Source organism: Gallus gallus, chromosome 3 (assembly GCF_016699485.2).
Source record: "Gallus gallus isolate bGalGal1 chromosome 3, bGalGal1.mat.broiler.GRCg7b, whole genome shotgun sequence".
In the NCBI taxonomy this organism is placed as follows: Eukaryota; Metazoa; Chordata; class Aves; order Galliformes; family Phasianidae; genus Gallus; species Gallus gallus.
In genome coordinates, this window is record NC_052534.1 from 87,612,792 (window position 1) to 87,631,579 (window position 18,788).

Genomic DNA, 18,788 nt, shown 5'->3' on the forward strand with positions numbered 1-18,788 from the left:
GAGATTCAGGTTGGATGTCAGGAAAAATTTCTTCTCAGAAATAGTGGTTAGGCACTGGAACAGGCTGCCCAGGAGGTGCTTGAGTCACAATCCCTAGAAGGTATTCAAGAAATGTTTAGATGTTGTACTAAGGGACATAGTTTAGTGGGAAATATTGGTGGTAGGTGTATGGTTGGACTGGATGATCTTGGAGATCTTTTCCAACTTTGGTGATTCTATCAGTCCTATCACTGTTTCTCACATAGGTCACCTGCTCACCAAATCTTGTTTGAATTTTTTTCAGACATTTTTGCTTCTGTTTTTATAGTTTTGTCTTTTGTGTTTATTACTATGCTACAAGAAGTCACAGCCCTAGGTTTCAGCTCCCATTTGCCCAACTACTAATAGAGATTTATCAATTCCTTTTTCTCCAGTTTCAAATTCCCTTGGAAATGGAGTAGTATCCAGCCCAAATCCAGCCCATGGATTAAGTTCCTAACAGCAGCAGCAGCCTCTAAGCCATGGCAAGTTTGCACCCATCACCATGGTTCATGTCATAGAATCATCTTCATAAACCAATAGAGGTATTAGAAGAAGATATTAGGAGTGTTCTAGTGTTTCAGATGCTGTATTTCCTTTGGTTGTTGTCCTAGCATGTGTTAAACTGAAGATAGAGAGGGCAAAGATAAAGATACGTCAGAGAGGGTTTACTTAGCTAGGGCCAGATTTTCTGTGACATCTGGTATTGTTGTATGTGCTAAAAATGTCCACCTGAAATCCACTGTGCAAAATCATCCTAGAAGGCCAGGCATAAAACCAAACTCAAGATTTAAATTATGTAGGGACTTCTAAGAATGAAGACAAAGCATTTCAAAGCACTTCCTGTGTTTAAGACTGCTTTAGGTTACCCCAGCAAAGACAGCCCATATAAATGAGAAGGAAGAAGGCATCAGAAACAGTTCTAATTGTGTTCCAAGAGGAAACCTGGGCAATTCTGGGCACAGCACTCACCGTGCACATTTTGACTTCAAGGCCTGTAGGAGTCTGATCCTACTGTGTTCAAAAAAGCAATGCTTTGTGTGAGTGTTTTCTAAATGGATAGAATTACACTGAAAAAAATGCCAGGCTTCTGCCTTTAGCAGCTTCTCCTAGTGGAAATAAAGACAGCAAGGCTCTCAAAATTGCATAACTGCCCAGGCAAAAAGGAGTGACACAGCAATCAATTTCTTTTTACCTTCAGAAGAGCTGTCTCTATACAAGTGGGTAGCAGAGCTCTTTCCACGCGGTGCAAGACTTAAGACATCCCCGTGTTAAGTGCATGTTCCTGTGTCTCTCATTGAGCCTGAGCTCCCTTCCTGTTCTGTTGATAATTTGATGGCTTCGAAGAAAGCAAGTGATTGCCAAGTTAAGATATCTCTGAAGTGCTTTAAGATAAATGCTTTTCTTTGAAGATATGCTGGAAGAGAACTCCAGGAGTATTTCCTGTGGCCATTATCAAACTGAGTCAAAAGTAATGGAAACGTCACCCAAGTATGATAGGATTAAAATAACTCACCAAGCCCAAAGAAAAGTAAAAAGGACTGTACAGAGGAAACAAAACATTATTAAGCATTAATATTTTCTCAGCTAGGAGATCCAATTTATAGCACAGAACTAATTACCTGGCTTGTTTTCCTCTTTTTTTTTTTCCTCTATACTAAACCAGTTGTTCTGGATCAGAGACAGCAGAAAGCTGATCAACCACAATACACCTACACAAGGACAGATGTAGAAATTCAGCATTTAAATATCAAAGTTCAGAAGAGAGAAAGAAAGTCTCTTCTGGAAATAAAAGCATCTGGGATGATGTCTGGGAGAAAAGAGCTTTTCCATGGCAACCCCGAAAGGCTGCTGCATTCACAGAATGTCAATTCCCACTATGCAGCTATTAATCAAACTCCAGTGAGGAGAGGAGGAGATTGGACGGTGAGGTAAACACCACTGATCTCATTTAAAAAAATAATAAGGATTCTCTTTAAATATTTTGCTAACTTATGAGCCTTCAGGCCTGCAACTGATTGCAGAAGGCTGACCTTCCAACAAGACAGCATTTAGTTATTTCAAGAAAACTGTGTTTAGGTCCTGAAAAACAAATGAAAATGTCTTGAGTCTAAACTCAGACACTAACAGAAATTTGTCCTCTGAAAGATTGGTCCTGTAACCTCTTCTTCTATGCCTGATAAGGTATGAAAATGGACATTTTTTAACACTCCCTCTTTCAGAAATCCTGACCCTCCATTTTCAAAACAGTGCAGCTATATATTTAACTGAAAGGAAGATTTCCAGAGTGGCAAACCTGAATTGCATACTCAGCCCATACTGACAGAAACAGAAAAGGCAGTTTGAAAGTGAAGGGGGACTGATAGAGAGCCCCAGCTGTGTAGTTGCACCCCCACCCCATCTCTGCCTTTTTCACTTGGACAGTTCATTGCCTTCTACTTTCAAAATGAATACCCGTTTCGCAAAAAATAATGCCCTCTGCCCTGACAGATTTACATTAATTGTGCCTCTACATGCTTCTGAGCATCCATGACTGATCTGATGGACGGAAAAGAAATCTCCTTTCCCTTAACGGAGTAAATGACTCAGTTGTAGCTGGCAGAGGGAGGATCAACAAAGGAACTGACACCTGTAAAATGAAAGTGCACTTTTATCAGGTCACATGCTGTCCTGATTTCTTGCAGCCCTCCTGTACAGGAGATGCCTAAATTGGCTGATTATGCTGAGATGTCTCAGGATGAGAGAAAATCAGGCTCCCTTAGCACACCAGGGTATATGCAGTGGACATACATCCATGTAGACCACCTCTTAAACAGGAGCGCAATACAAGTGGCAGAGGCTATTTCCTCCCACAGGAGAAGGAGACTCTGCTGCCTCTCAGAATCCCCAGGGAGCACTACAGAGCTTGTGCTGGCAGCTGAGCTCTTCCACCTTACACAGTCATCAGATAAAAACTGGGGGGATTCTCCTCAGAATCAAGCTTTGGAATCAACCACAGAGCTAAGTGTAACTTCAGACACTCTGTCACAACAACACTTGCAATCTAGTCCTCCTTTCAGAACTATTTTAGTGAAAATGGGCTTTTCTAATACAAGAAGCTCAACTCACTCAGTTATTTTATTTCAGAAGAAACTGAAGCAGGACTCCTGTTTGCTTTAACTGGTCTGCTGAGTAAAGAGAAAAAGACATGGTCACCTAGTGCCCATTGTAACAGCTTGTCTATTAACAACCACCTCAAAAGCACGGCTTGTCAAGAACAAGGACTGTAGAAATCCTTTCATGTCTGTCTTTTATGAAATTCCATCAGCCATGAAGATGAAGTAGCTGGTGGGTCATCAAACAAGAATAACCTAGTTCTGGGTCTAAGATGCCTACAGCACAGTATCCTTTTAGTAAAGCATTTCAGATGGACAGCTGCCATTTGGTTATGCTTTGAAACAAAACAAATTATATTTATTTTAGGAGCTCACCACCCTTAGCTTCTCTAATATAAGAAGCAGAAACATGACGATACTGGTTTTGTGTTAGTTTTGTTGATGATGTGTGTGTTTTCTTTCCTAAAACCTCATTTCCGAGCAAATTCTTCCATAGGGTAATTTTGAGGTTGAAACTGCAAGTGAAAATTAGCAACTGCGTTCACTAACATGCCCTATCCATTGTCAAAAGTATTTTTATAACATATTTTAAAAGATCTAAAGAATAAATAGCAGTGAGCTTTGCCCTCTAGTGGAAAATGGAGTAAACTACAACTAACACTTGGAGACGCAACTTCACCGTTAATAGTCTCTTGGACAGTCCATTGCGTTGAAATTTTAGTTATGTTCATGTATGCACCTAGACACAATCTTTTTTTAAATTCTTTCTTTTTTTTTAATTGAGTGTTTCGTGAATGGCTGGAGAGGCAGCTAGTAAGTTCAGACACACATCCCTTACCCCAAAGAGCGATAAGTGGAAAGGGAAAACCCTAAGAAATGACAGAGCCTGTTTAGTACAGAATAGAAATAAATTTTCTAACTGTTTATACTGTTTACATAACAGGTCTAACAATTTTATCTTTCAGCTTTCAGGAAACATTCAATGTTAAGTTATAGTGACAATTCTCCAGAGAATTCCCAAAAACGAGAGTCTTCTCAAAAATTCTTCTCATTCTCCCCAATGCTGTTTCAGAAGACCTATTTTTATTTATTTATTTTTGTATATCTTAAGGGATTGGAAGACAGGACTAACTACTTTAAGTAAATTAAGAGTAGCCCACGGAAAAATGCAACTGTCATCATTTTATGCATTCTCGATCAAAGTCTGGAGCCCATTTCACTTACACAACAAAATGAATGATGATGGGAAGTCAATCAGAAGCGCAAATATCCAGACTATTTGAGTGAATCTTCATAGCAGGCCAGTACTAAGGCCTCATCTCCCAGTGATCTCCCTTGATGGCATAACCAATTAAAATGCTACTGTTACAAGAGTATTTCAAGGGAAAATAAGCAATCATCCAAGGTTTTCTTTGACAGAATATAGCACTCTTCAGTGACTTCTGGGCTATGGATGCTGCTGCTCAACCCTTTAAGGCTGCAGACTTAAAGAAAGACCAAGTTCAATACTCAAATAAGAATTAGCATATATATATTATATATATATATATATGCTTGCTTCTTTCTTATGCTTGCTAATTCTTATATACATATATATATACATTCATATAACATATGAATTATTAGCATATAATTCATATATGCTAATATATATATAAAAATAAACACATTTATATAATATATATATATAAAAATAAACACACACAGAGCTGCCCTAAAACTAATACCTCCCACTTTGTTTTGTTTGCCAATAATGTCAGAGGAGGATGTTCAGGATATAGCAGTAAAAGTTGAACCTTCCCAAAAATATTCCATTTGGAAATTTCCATTTGGAAACATGGCATATGTGATAGATATGCAACAGAGGGGCAGTCTGACAAAATGGTGTCTGACATGGAAGTGCGTGTGAAGGTGTGGAACTGAATTCCTTTATGTAGAAAAAAAATGTCAGCTATTGACATTCACTCGCTCAGTGTTTATGGAAACCAAACATCAGATGCGAGCACAGTGAAGCAGTGGGTTATATGTTCCCGTGACAACAGCGGGTCACCTCTGCTACTGCAGATCTTTATGAGAGCAGCATGCAGGCTCTCATTCACTGCTGGTGAGAATGCATAGCCAACAGCTGTAACTATGTTGAAAAAAAATAGTATTTTATAGTTGAGAATTTGCTCTATCAAGTAGTGTAATAACGCTCTTTGCATCTGCTGTAGTTTCCATGCAAATAAATCAGAGGCATTACTTTTAGCGGAACCTATGTGTGTAGAGATATATATTTATATATATAAAATAGAATATATATATACAGAATAGATATATATATAATAGAATATTAGATTTATAATAATAGAATATATATATGAAATAGAAGTTCTTTACACCTATATGAAGAAGAACCCTATTATGTACTTTTGCTAATATCACACAAAGGATCTGAGTATGGAAGAGAATTTATGAAGTAAAATGAAAAAAGTCAAATAGATGGCACAGCTCTTGTGTTTAAATTGTATAGGAAGAATCTGTTGATACCAAAGACATGTGGCTGCATTTGTCATTTTGAAAAGCACAAAGTTTACTTGGAATAACAAAAGTTAGTTGAGATAAAACTTACAGATTAAGAGGTCTCACAGTCTTGCCCATATGGGTAGAACACAAATGCTTGGGCTATCCTATGACCTCTACATTCAAGAGTTTTGGATGCACAGTAGTATGAGAAATCTGGGGAACTGCAAACATTTTACGTGTCTAAGCAATTATACAGCAAGAGTATCAGTGATAAAATGACTAATTTGATATTAACAAAAAACATTTATGCTATCTTAATTAATTATCTTCAGTCAACTCTCTGACTAATATTCTCTCTCTCTCTTTCTCTCTCTCTCTCTCCCTCTCCCCCTCTCTCTCTAATTTCCCTTCCTATACAAATCTGAGTTTCTGGCAGCATTCATTATCACTAGAAAACACCTATTTTCATTACAAAAAAATGGATTCAGTCATCTTACGAAATGCTGCTTGTTTGTTCATATGAATGCCCTGCAGTGAACCAGGAAACTTGTTGAAAAAAGCTTGATCATAAAATCATTACCGCCCAAATAAACATGTCAGCCCTACTTAGCAAAAATTAAATCAGGAAACAAAACCCAACCTAGCAAATGTGAAAAAGTCAATTTTGCTCAGAATGCATGACTGTTTTACCTTTTTTGTTGCTGTTATTGTTATTGTAGTTGTTATTTTGTGTTCATCCCAATTTATAAACTCTACAGGGCAGTAAGAAGTAAATCAAGACTCTGTCGATGTTGTCTATGAACTTTAATTCTGTTTATAACCAGTGGGGAGAGAAAGGCATCTTCAGGCATTTCATTCAGAGCGTAACTATTGGCCAGTATCTGTGGAGGTGCTACTTCTCTCCCTAGCAGTCTTAGCTCCCAATGGGCCTGAAACTGGCTGTGTGAATTCAACTCTGGTGCTTCCCCTAATGAGGAAACCACAATGTAGCCCAAAGAAACAGTACTTAATATCAGTGTTTTAAGCTCTGGCACCCCAAATGAAGTGGACCATACATTTCAGAGTGAAATTCTCTCCCCCAATATTGATAGTTGAGAATTTGCTGTCAGATGCCCAGAGAGGTTGTGGATGCCCCCTACCTGAAAGTGTTCAAGGCCAGGCTGGATGGGGCTTTGAGCCACCTGGTCTAGAGGGAGGTGTCCTTGCCTATAGCAGGGGGGTTGGAACCAGATGATATTAAAGGTCCCTTTCAACCCAAATCATTCTATCAGTCTATGATTCTGTGAAAACTATATAGACAGGATGCAACTGACAGGTTCAAACAGCACGTCTTCTTGGGGCTTACACAACTGAAGCTTTTCTAATAACAAACTGGAGCTTTCTTGAGGTAAAGTTCTAGTTACAGCTCCTTTTTAGAAAGAACTCAGTTAAGACATAAGGTCTAGTTTTCGGTCTTATAAATCTCACTAGCAAGACCTGCTCCCAACATGAACTAGACTACCGAGATTTTGTCTAACACCTTCACAGCTATTGCAAAGACTATGGAAGTGTCAGTAAGGATGTGATTCCTACTGCACTGGCAAGAGACAACTGTTGGTCGGAATGATAGAAATAGCTTCTGGGAAAAACTTGTCTTTCTCTCACGTTAATCTCCCTTCCCTCAGTCCCTTGCTCTGGCTAGTGTGAAGGAAGCAAGCTCCAACAGAAGTTCACTGAAGGAAGGAAAAGCAGTACTATCTCCAGGGACATGAAGACGTTCATCTGAGATTATATCCGAGGCCATCCTATGATTTCCCAGGTCACCTGTCAACACTAGTGATACAGCAGGATTCTGTCTAGTTTTAAATATATAAAAGGCCGATGCTACTCTTGAATCACACCAAACTTATTGTACAGAGTTGTGACTGTAATGGCTATAAGGATTCTCGTGAACATCATGTATGATGGAGAGCAAGTGGCTGAAAGGTCAGGTGTTTAGACAGTCAGTAAAGGAAGTGAAAGGAGGATGCAAAGGGAAATTATTTGGAGAGAGCAGTTTAGTTGGACACAGAGGGTGTAAGAAAGCAGTCTTCTAAAAGGAAAAAAGGAAAAATGAAAAAAAGAAAAGTAAATAAATTTAGATCAGAGGATGAGGAAAAAAAGCCTTGGTTACATTTCAACACATCTTCATGCTAATACAAGACCTCTGTACTAAGCACTTTTATCAGCATGTCCTCACAAATACTTAGACATACACATACACACACTTAAAATTGCCGTAGATGTTCCTGTTGTGCTTGTTACCCTCCTACAGCTCAGCTAAAGTGACAAAATAAAGAGCCCAAAAGGATCTTGTATGGTCATTATATTGTAGCACAATAGGGCAACTTTCTGAAATTTTAGATTGGGATTAAAAGAAACAAAATACAAAATATGCCTGTACTATCTATATTTTATCTGGAACACTTCAGGCATTTTTGTCAAATTTCTACTAAACCTTTAAAGAAATTCAAGAGTTCACGTGGAGTAGGTGCTCACACACTGAAGTTCTGAGAGTTATCCAAAGTTAGCAGTAGCTATGTTAAAAAGAAAACAATATTTATGTGCTTTTTGTATGCAAAACAGACAATAACCTCTAAAACAACTGACTTCTAAAAGACTTGGGATAGATTCAGAGAAGCAAATCCAGCTTTTGGCACCAGTGTCATGCTGCCAAGGCCTCAAGGATTTGACACAATTCATCCTGAATTTGGCTGGCTGAGTGTTGATGAGAAACTCCTCCCCATGCTGTGCCTTTGAGTTCAATACTTAGAAAATTTGTGACAAGGGCAGAAATTAGTTCCAGCAGAAGCTAATGTATTGCCTGGAAAAAAAAAAAGTGTGAGCATAAGTATTGTTCTCTCAATTTGCACTATTTAATTAAACATATGTAGAACAAAGGGAAATAAATTTAATAATGACGATAAATATATACTACTATGGAGTATCAGCATGAAAACAGCTGTCAGACAAAAAAAATAGTATTTTGTTAAAAGTGAGATGGTCTTTTTCCACATGGCAAGATTCATAAATGAAGTGTAAAACAAACAAGCTACTCTGTCACGCAAAAAAAAAAGAAAAACAACTGTTCAGCATGGGGAGGTAAAGCACTTACAGGGAAGGTCAGCACTTATAGCTGGCTGCATCATTATGTCTCAAACCCAATGCCACCCACATGGCTACTAGTGCTCAGGGTCGCATTGGCAGGTCAGACGGGGAGGGGAAGTACCACAGAGGTCTAAGAAAAATCGGAAGCGAGAAGCTAACAGAGCTGACACCACATAGAACCCTGCTAAGCTGTCATTAACAGTATTTGAAAGAAAAAGAAAAAAAAAGGAAAGAAAACGCATACAGAGAGGGAGAACAGAAATATTAAAAGGTGAAGCTCGTAGCATGACTGGAAAAAAAATCCCAAAAGGGAAATAAAAAGGAAAAGAAAACAAATGAGTGATAGGATAAGCAGTTCTGCCCTTGGGAATAAATACTTGCTAAGTCCTTACTCAAGTAAGGATGGCCGCACCACTTTTGATGCAGTACGGGATACAGTTGGCCTCCTGTGCTACAAGTACACATTTCTACATGTCCACATAAGCTAACAAACCTATGGGCTGGAGATAAATACTGCAAGTTTTATGCTGTTCTCTGAGCCCAGTTTTACAGGCAGTGCTACAGCCCTTTTATAGATAATGAAAAATCACTCCGGAGAGCTTTAGAAATACTGGAAGACTGCAAACAGCCTCCTGTGACACCAATTTTCTCCTCCACTCATAAAAGAATCTTCTATCAGCACCATAAACTTACCCTGACAGACAAGAGCTGAAATCATGACCATGTCCTGTGACGTTCAGCACTTCAGTGTTTTCCCCAGATTTGGCTGTTTTATTATTATTATACTAGAGCACCACTAGAATTGTATACTTTTTCCTCACACAGTCACAATGAGTTTTTGTTAAGCCAATGTATCCACCTGAATCAAAACCTAAGTAGTATCTTTTTCACAACAAAGATGTCTCAATAAGGATCTCAAAAAATCCACAAGTACTTTACACCAACATGTAAACGTACTTATCCTAACCTAGGGAATAGAATAGGGGAATACTTATCTGTACTTAAAAGCATATGAATTCTTCTAAATAAAGGAAGCAAAACTTTCATCATGAAATTAACTTTTACATCTAGCAAAGTTCACAATTTTAGTTCATTATTGAAATATTTACATATGTTTATATAAAATAATGTTTGGCTTTTGTTGCAACAACCACACATTCATGGATTTATTACACCCTCAGTGCTTCAGTAATATATTTCCATAACTAATTTATACCGTGCACACTTAGAAACTTGAGATTTACAAAATCTCACATATAGATAATACTAATTTCCACAAACATGTACAGTAGCTCTGAAAAGCTGTAGACCTAAGATATGGTAAGTCTGCTTTCAAGTAAGGTCAACCATGCCAGGGTAACTGGTATCCAAAAACAATTTACCAAAATAATGCAAGTTGGTTTGTCTCCTCTGTTACCTTCAAATGTGAGAAAACAAGCAGAAGTGCCCATCCCCTAGGATGGAACAGTGAGCAGGTAAAGGTCCCGTGAGATAGAGGAGCCGAACTGATCACTTCTCGCTCCCAAAAGGGGTGGCCTTGTTTCCAGTACTCCCTTGTCCTTCCTGACCTTGGAAAGACCTTTTCTTATAAATACTCAGAAAAATTAATCCATCACCTCACCATGCCAGCAGAAAACACTCTTTGGTTTGAGTTGATGTTTTCTGCTGTGTTAATTTACTGCCATGTTACAAAGTTGATTTAGCTCTGAAAATATACAGACCAGTCAAGGGGAGGGATGTGAAAAGGAAGACTTTCTGTCAGAAGCAGAGCGAGCTGGAAGAACAGATTTGTCTCTCCAAGGGGTAGTGAACTGTCAGAGAGCTTGTCCTGGCCAGCGAGACTTCATTCTTCGTGTCTTCTCTGAAAACATTAGGTTTGCCCTTAGGCAGTTCAGAGTCTTGATATGTAAGTATGATAGATATATAAGTAATATATTTGTATGCTTGGAGTCAAAATAAGCGGCTGTAATGTGATGTTTAAAAAAAAGAGTTTAATAGTATTTTTTTATATTTAAAATCTTGTTACTTTCATAAATTTATCTGTTAAGTAATAAGAAAAATGAGTTTTTAATCACAAAGTCACCACAAGTGCTAATATTTTACTACAAATGAAAAATAGATGTTGAATGTTTTATCTCTCACTGAAAACTTATTCTGGCTGCAAACACAACCTGTACTTAAAAACATACTTCTATATTTTAGAGATACTTTACATTCTATAGAAACCTGAAGAACAAGAAAACTTCTGTTACCACCCATATACATTGTCAGAACCTACTGATTCTACACATAGATTTCCCCTGTTTATAATGCTGCAGTACAATTGAGAAACATCAGAGTTAAGGAGAGGGATAGAAAGAACAGAAATGAAATCTTTAAAAATTTCAGTAATAAAATGAAAGAAGAGAGGATTGTCACTGCTAAAATCTCTAAGGTGAATGGAGAGGAACAGAAGTGAGAAAAAATTCAGTGGCATAGTATTTTATTCATATCACGTCCGGTGAGAGAACTACTGACTTCATTTTGCTACTTTCCAGATGGAAAATTCAGAGCATATTGGAGAGGTTAATAATAACCTCCTACACAAACATCTGAATATGTCTTTCTGTTAAGGTTTAATTCACAATAATGCACACAAACATGAATGCACAAGAAAAGGCCAACAGAACCATTTATCTGTGTTTACTCTGATGTAATGCCTCATAGAAGCTAGGGAAGTTCAAGATGGTTTTTTGCAAAGTGATCTTATGGTCTGTGGGAGAAGAAAGCACTTCTGCTTCCCCACCAGCTGCCCATTAGTGGCCCTTCCCCAGGTGCAGTAGAAGAGCAATTCCCTCAAGCTACCGAAGGACCTGAATATAGACCTACACACTGGAGAATTACATGGGATCTCACTTGGTATTCCTCATAGTTTTCCTTGGGAAGAAAAGAGATAATCTTGTTCAGTCCTTGTTGTCCTTGTCTCACTTTAGAGATTGCTCAGATCTGGACTTGACGGAGTAAGCACTTTCTTACAGATCTGATCTAGACTTTTGTTTCGTAGTCCAGAACAGAATTTCCTCTTCATTTTATGTGGTGTTCCCTATGAACATCATTAAAAGGCTACCTCCTCAACAGATGGTTTTCCAGGTTGCCAAAAAGATGTTCCTGAAGAAAGTGTAGGTGCCTCCCTCCAGCCTGAAGATGCTCCTCCAGGAGCCAGGCACCCTTCACTGAATCCCTCACTGTGCACTTTCTTTACAATTCACTTGACCAAAAAAAGAGAACATCAAAAATGAAGATCTAAATCTACCCCATCGGGTTTACAGAAAATAACTAAGACTACAAAGTCCCTCAGAGTGAGAGTTACTCACCTGCTCAACGTCTTGATCACTGATCTCTTCTAGGTACTTTTTAAAAGGGTTGGGTTGATAGAGCTCCTCCTTTTGCTGTGCAATCCTCCCTTTCACTAGCACAGGACGAATGACACCAGGTTTTGTCTTGGCAGAGGGATGGAAATAAAATAAAATGCTTTATAATTTGTGGAATATTTGTTAGATAAGTCAATTCCACTGAGGCAATGGTAACTACATTCAAATATATATGTATTTATATAAATAACACATTTCACCACCAAACTAATACAAGTTTCATGCTACCTCACCTACTTTTAATACAGACTACAGACAAAAGTAGCAAGAGCTGCTTTAAGTACACAAGCTCATCACTGGCATCTGTTTTGTTGCTGCCATAAAAATAGATGCTGGGCCAAACTATTGTCTCTAGTTTTTGCTGGCTGTTTTTGCTAGCTGCATCTTGATAAGTTCATCAAGTCACACTTTATGCACAGCCACACTCCTGCTTTCCAATTGCAATTGCTATTCTGGGCTCCACAGAATGGTAACTGCAAAACGAGGAAAGGCAATGAGTGATGTGGTTAACATACAGGTAGCAACATTTTAGGAGAAAGTACTTCTGGGAAAAAATACCACTGATTTTACACTGCATTTACACAGTATCTTTGAAAATTCACTTGGAAAAATACAAGTTAAGGAAATTTAATCAGTACAGATGGCTGACACATTTCATTTCACACAAATAAGGTTATTTAGTCAAGGAAAAAAAAAATCTCAGTTAACTTTCAGCTAACTAAAACAATTGGCAATTTACTTGTAAATTTAATATATCTATAAGTTGCAGAATTCTTAAAGTCTGACGTGATAGAGTGTGGCATAAACCTGAAACAGGAGCAAGAGGATACTTTTAAAATGACAACTTCTTCAGTAAGGAAAAAAGAAAAAGGAGGGAAGAAAAATGTGTGCATTCTCTCTGGGATTTGGTAAATACTGAAGTACTGTGGGACTCTGTAATTAAATTTAAACTTCCAAATAACTCAATTATATTCTTCTCTGTTATGGCTATACCATGGAAAATGAAGGCTGGCACTACTGATGTAGATAAAAACAACTACTGCTGAGCTCCTTCTGTGGCTGCAGCCCAGAAGGACAGCTTGACTTGCCCAGCTGGGACTGAGACACGGGTACTGTCACACCCCCCCATCCTCAGCAATGAAAGATGCAAAGAAAATCAAAGAAGCAGCTCAATTGACAATTAAATTTATTTATGAGCTTAGTTATTGTGCAGTTAGGAACACCATGCTGCCTGCTGTCAAGGGCAATACACCTAGGCAGTACATTTGGGGAAAAAAAAAAGATCTCTAGAATAATTCAGTCATAATTAAGCATGAGCTTACACACATCACAGCCCAGATGTTTAGACAGAGAGAAGGACAAAAAAAGTGACCTTATTCATTATTAACCATCCCAGGCATAAATTCCTGCCCCACTGCTTGTGCTGGCAGTGGGTTTCATGTCCTGCCATCTGGAAGGAAACATTTTTCTTCACTAACTGGGTGTTTGGCTGGCACTTTATGCTCACTAGAGTCACACAGCAAGCCTTCGAAAAAAGCAGCCTATGAAGGCCTGGAGGGAAGGTGAAAGTGCATCAGCACCAGCTTAACAGCAAAAGTGAATTCATAAGTGTAGCAAAAAAAATGTAAAGCTGATACAACTGAAGTGTTTTTAATAGTATTATAAAATTATGCTCAAAATAAGGGAGCTGAGATTGCTCAATGGGTACCATGCAAACTAAGTTATGGATTACCTTGAAATGACATTTGCTGTTCTTGCTGGAAGAACAGAGCAAGAGGATGGTTGTGAGAGGTGGATGGTGCAGGAGACAAGTAATGTATCTTTGTCTTCTGCTTGTGCCCCTGCCATGGGAAAGAATCTGCAATGCCACACTATGGGCTGAGTGGGAGGATGCAGAGGTGGGGAAGAGCACAAAATATCTGTGAACAGTGAAGCCTGGGCAGCTTCCCTTAGCTCTGTGCCATGTCACCTCCTCACTTTCCACAAGCATCATCATCAAATGTGAAAGAACATATTCAACTGGAAATAAAGTAAGCTATGAGGTGACTTTTTTTTTTTAAGGCAAAGTAACGACTGCTGCAGTGCATTAAGAACTTAATAAGAAATGTTTAAGAAGCTTAACTTTGTGAAAGATACAGTGTTTGTTTAGTGAACTTATAATCCACAGCTCAAGATTATTTCTTTGTAGGATTCACCATAAGATCCACTTTACATTTGCCCTCTCCAAGATTTCCAAGTAGAGTCTGCAAAAATGAAAGACTTCTAGCTTTCCACACAAAAAGAGAAATACGTATATAAATGGAAATAAATAAAAATAAATGGAAACAACAGTTGTATCAGGTCATTATTCTATAGGCAAGGGACATGTGGCCTTCCAGTACTCCTCTGTGCACCATGTAACTACGCAATTAAAAATACCAGAAAAATGCACCTGAAATCATCAAGGAAAAGCTACTCCCCTTAGGCAGGAACCCTCTTTCAAAAGCATGCTATATAATTGCTTTTAAAGGAAGCATTTGCTAAACAACATTGTGCACTCAAGTGCTGAGTCATATGTTTATGTCTGACTCTACTGAAATCATCAGCCAGCAACCAGAATTTGAAATGCTTTATTAGCTACCTACCAAGTGATACAAAATCATCTCTCCATAAATAAAAGCTTGAACTCTTCCTTCGGTAGGGGGTGGTAAAATAGACCTTGCTGATAAGCAAGTTAAAGCTGAGTATTGCCCAGGAAGATGTTGGGCGTCCTACAACAGCACTGAAAAAGTGGTAATAAAACACTGCAACTGTTTATTGTAGTGATGAGCTGCCATGCTATGGTTGTGGCTCCATTATCTAATTATACAGAGCCAAGACTCAAGGATTCAGAATGCACCCAAAAGAAAAAAAAAAAAAGTCACTCATCCTGCATCATCTATGAAGGTCCATCACGGAGTGAAAAGTTTAGTGGAGGTACAGAGGTACTGCACGTTAATTTTGGAAGGCTTTGAGGAATGTCTTTCACCAAGGGCCACTTAGGAAATGAAACTACTGAGAAGAGAACATGTCCTGTGGGCCACTTAGAAGGATAGGAAGCAAAAGGTTAGAATAAAGGTATAAATTTTACAGTGGAGTGAAATCACAAACAGGTATCCTCAGAGATGTACTCTGGAATGTGGGTTTTGAATTATAAATACAGATCAGCCACAAGAGGGTGGCTTGAAAGGTGACAATGTTTACTAGTAATATTGAATCAGTCAGAGATATAAAAAGAAAAATTCTGTGCAAAGAAGTGCAGATAGGTACTATGATACTGAGCGATTCAATGACAAAAAGACTGGTGAGACTTAACTGAATTCAACACTGATACATTCATAAGAGAAAAAAGAAACTTCATCCTAAATTTACACACGCAGTTATGAACTAGTTAACTCAGAAACTAGCCCTCACCACTCAGAAAATATATCTTGCATTTATTGTATACAGTTCTAAGCAAACATTGTCTCACTACCCTGTACAAGTAAGAACTGCATAAATTACTAGGAATCATTAAGAAACTAATAGAAATAACAGTAAAGAACATTATCACATCTTTATGTGAACAGGAAATGTAGTACTCAGAGCTAGACAAGAGTGGCTTATGTTTTTGCTCTCCCACTCCTAAAAAGAAAAGCCTGAAAAAGATAGAGAAGAACACCGAGGATTATCCAGATGGACAACATCTGTACCTCTCGAAGACTGGTTAAGCCATTTTGAATTTCCAGTATAGAAAAGAAGTGACTGATAGAGCGTTGTGGTTAATATCTGGAAAATCATGAAAGATAATTGGAAAGTAAAGAAAGAACAATTATTTTCCATTTCAGTACAGCAACTGAGATCAAGCACTAGCTTTAAAACAAAAACATGAAGTACTGTTTCACATAGGGCATGATTAAAGAGTTAATCTTAATGCTACAGAATGTTGTAGAGACCTAAAAATAACAAAATTTTAAAAGTAATTGGAAAAAAAAATCATAACAGAAGAATTCATCAAAGCTTAGTAAACAAAAAGTTGATTCAGGAAGTCCCAAGGATGTCATCAGGTGAAATGCAATGGGGAAATTCTCATCCACTTCTCATTTTTTTCTGATCAATAAAGAGCAGTAGATCTTATAGTTGTAGTATATGTCATGACTCATCAGGACCCTAACTTTGTCATTTGGTCCATGGATTCGCAAGTAATGGTAGGATTTACAGGTCCTTAAAACAGGTTTGTTTTTGATATGGAAGAAGACAGTGCAGTTACATAAAAAGCAATGCAACTTTACGGGAAGGTGTTGTCTGTGACTTCCTTCAAAGGATTAAGAAAGCAAATAATTATTATTTCAGATTTCATGCCAATAGAGATTTTGAAAATCAGCATCTTACAGCTGTGCAAGACATACCATCTGACTCTCAGCTACCACAGGTGTCGATTTGTAAAGGTTAGCCTGCAAAAAAGGGAATAAATACAGTATTACATACAATATCATTGTGATTACAGCAATGAAGGAAAAAAAATCCAAAAGGATAAGTGTTTTCACTGTTGACAGTTTCACTACTGCTCCACTGTTGATAGTTTTGAATAATTAGCAAAAGTAATGCATTTGCAGTTGTCATTACAATTGCATTTTTTCAGAGGCCTGTAAGAGGATGAAAAATTCATAGATAACAGTATGCTTAGGTACAGAAGCTTTTAACAGTCATTCAGTAACATGCAACTGGCAAGAGAAGTTAAAACATTGCATTTGAAACCCACAAAAGTAATTTATTCAGAAAATAATCATGTTTATACTACTTCTAATCAGAAATACCACCTGTTACAATTGGAAAGATTAACACAGTGGAAAGGTGATAGAGGAGCATAACAACAAAGGGACTAGCACCGACAGAATAGCATTACAAAGCAAAAAGGAAAGGTGCTCACCCACTTCTAAAGATCTAGGATCTCAGGAAAGACTCCATAAGGGAGAGATCTCCAGCCAGAGATCCTTCCCCAGTGGCAGTCAGCCCTTAAATGGGGTCTAAGAGAGGTGCAGCCAGGCTCCATCCCTCCCAATCACACAGGTGAATTGCTTTCATCTGTGCACCCAGGGCTGACTGGGACCTTTCCTCAGGTGCTCAATCAGTGGTTCAGATCGTGACTCAACAATTACCTTACACCACCTTAGAAGCCAACAGAGAAACACTAGCATAAAATAGTGAGTAGGACCATATGAAAGACCATATAGTTTAAAAAGCTGTTAAATGAAAAGTATAGTATTTTGTCAGCTGGTACAAACTGCTGTCATTTCACTGTCAGACCCTTTTCAATAATTTTTATATATTCTCTTGCTATTTGTGTCATCATTTACATCCCTACAAGATTCTGAAATGAGTATGAAGATGAAGAGTAACAACAGACAAAGCAAATTTTAATTGTCATTTTAATCGTATTCAAACATTTTTGTGTAGTTTACTGTGCTATACAACCTATTAAAATAATGTTGTAAGTTGTATATACATACACATATATTTGTAATACCTTAAGACTATGACAGATTTTCCTATCCCCATATCATAAACAAGCCAAAGCTTTTCTTTTAACTGAAATCACTCTCAAAATAGCATTTTCCATCATGAGAAATGTAACCAGCACGTTGAGGGAGGTGATTCTGCCCCTCTGCTCTCATGAGACTCCACCTGGAGTACTGCATCAAGTCCTGCAGCCCTCAACACAAGGAGGACATGGATTTGTTGGAGCAGGTCCAGAGGGCGACAGAGCTGATCAGAGGGCTGTAGCACCTCCCCTACTACAAGGGCAGGCTGGAGCTCTTCAGCCTGGAGAAGAGAAGGCTCCAAGGAGACCTTATAGCAGCTTTCCAGTATCTGAAAGGGGCATACGGGAAAGCTGGGGAGGGACTTTTTGTAAGGACAGGTAGCAACAGGGTGAGGGGAAATGGTTTTAAACTGGAAGATTTAGACTAGATATGAGGAAGAAATTCTTTACTGTGAGGGTGGTGAGACACTGGAACACGTTGCCCAGTGAGGCTGTGGATGCCCCCTTCCTGGAAGCATTCAAGGCCAGGCTGGATGGGGCTTTAAGCAACCTGGTCTAGAGGGAGGTGTCCCTGCCTATAGCAGGGGGTTGGAACGAGATGATTTTAAAGGTCCCTTCCAACCCAAACCATTCTATGATTCTATGATTCTCATTTTGACATGTCCCAATATCACACATCATGTATACATAAATGATTAATTACCATATTAATTATGTCTAGTAAAATTTATTTGTATAAACAAAAAATACTACTTCTAAGAGAAAAAGAAATGATAAGGAAAGGCTGGCTGAAGATCATTTTTTCAAGACAACTCACATGACAGAACATGAGACTGGGAATCTCCTGGGGAAACTCACTGTTTGACATAATGGTCATGATTGTCTGTATTGTGTTCAGTTCCTGATTTCTACCAGAGACACTATTAGACTGGCTCAAAATTTGCATCTTGTTTCAAAACAAACATTTTGTACCTACTAGTAAAAAATGTTGACCTCTGAGGCAAAACTCTTCATCCTGTCAATGAAAGCCAGCAAACACACAGGCTCAGACACCAGTCCTTTCCAGTTAATTGCTAGCATGCTCCCTTGCACATT

The 18,788-nt window shown here is 38.3% G+C and overlaps 1 protein-coding gene across 17 annotated transcripts in view; it reads right to left on the reverse strand.

The window, feature by feature from the left end:
• Nucleotides 1-18,788, reverse strand: part of MLIP (muscular LMNA interacting protein) — a 98,237-nt gene that overhangs the window by 14,007 nt on the left and 65,442 nt on the right. For 15 of the 17 annotated variants that reach the window (XM_025149203.3, XM_040697434.2, XM_040697427.2 and 12 more), the window contains 2 exons: nucleotides 16,561-16,605; nucleotides 12,098-12,223 (listed from right to left, as the gene is read on the reverse strand). In XM_025149203.3, the coding sequence (XP_025004971.2) occupies nucleotides 12,098-12,223; nucleotides 16,561-16,605 (171 nt within the window). The remainder of the gene's footprint in view (nucleotides 1-12,097; nucleotides 12,224-16,560; nucleotides 16,606-18,788) is intronic. The other 2 variants (XM_040697437.2, XM_040697431.1) reach the window with 1 other exon arrangement.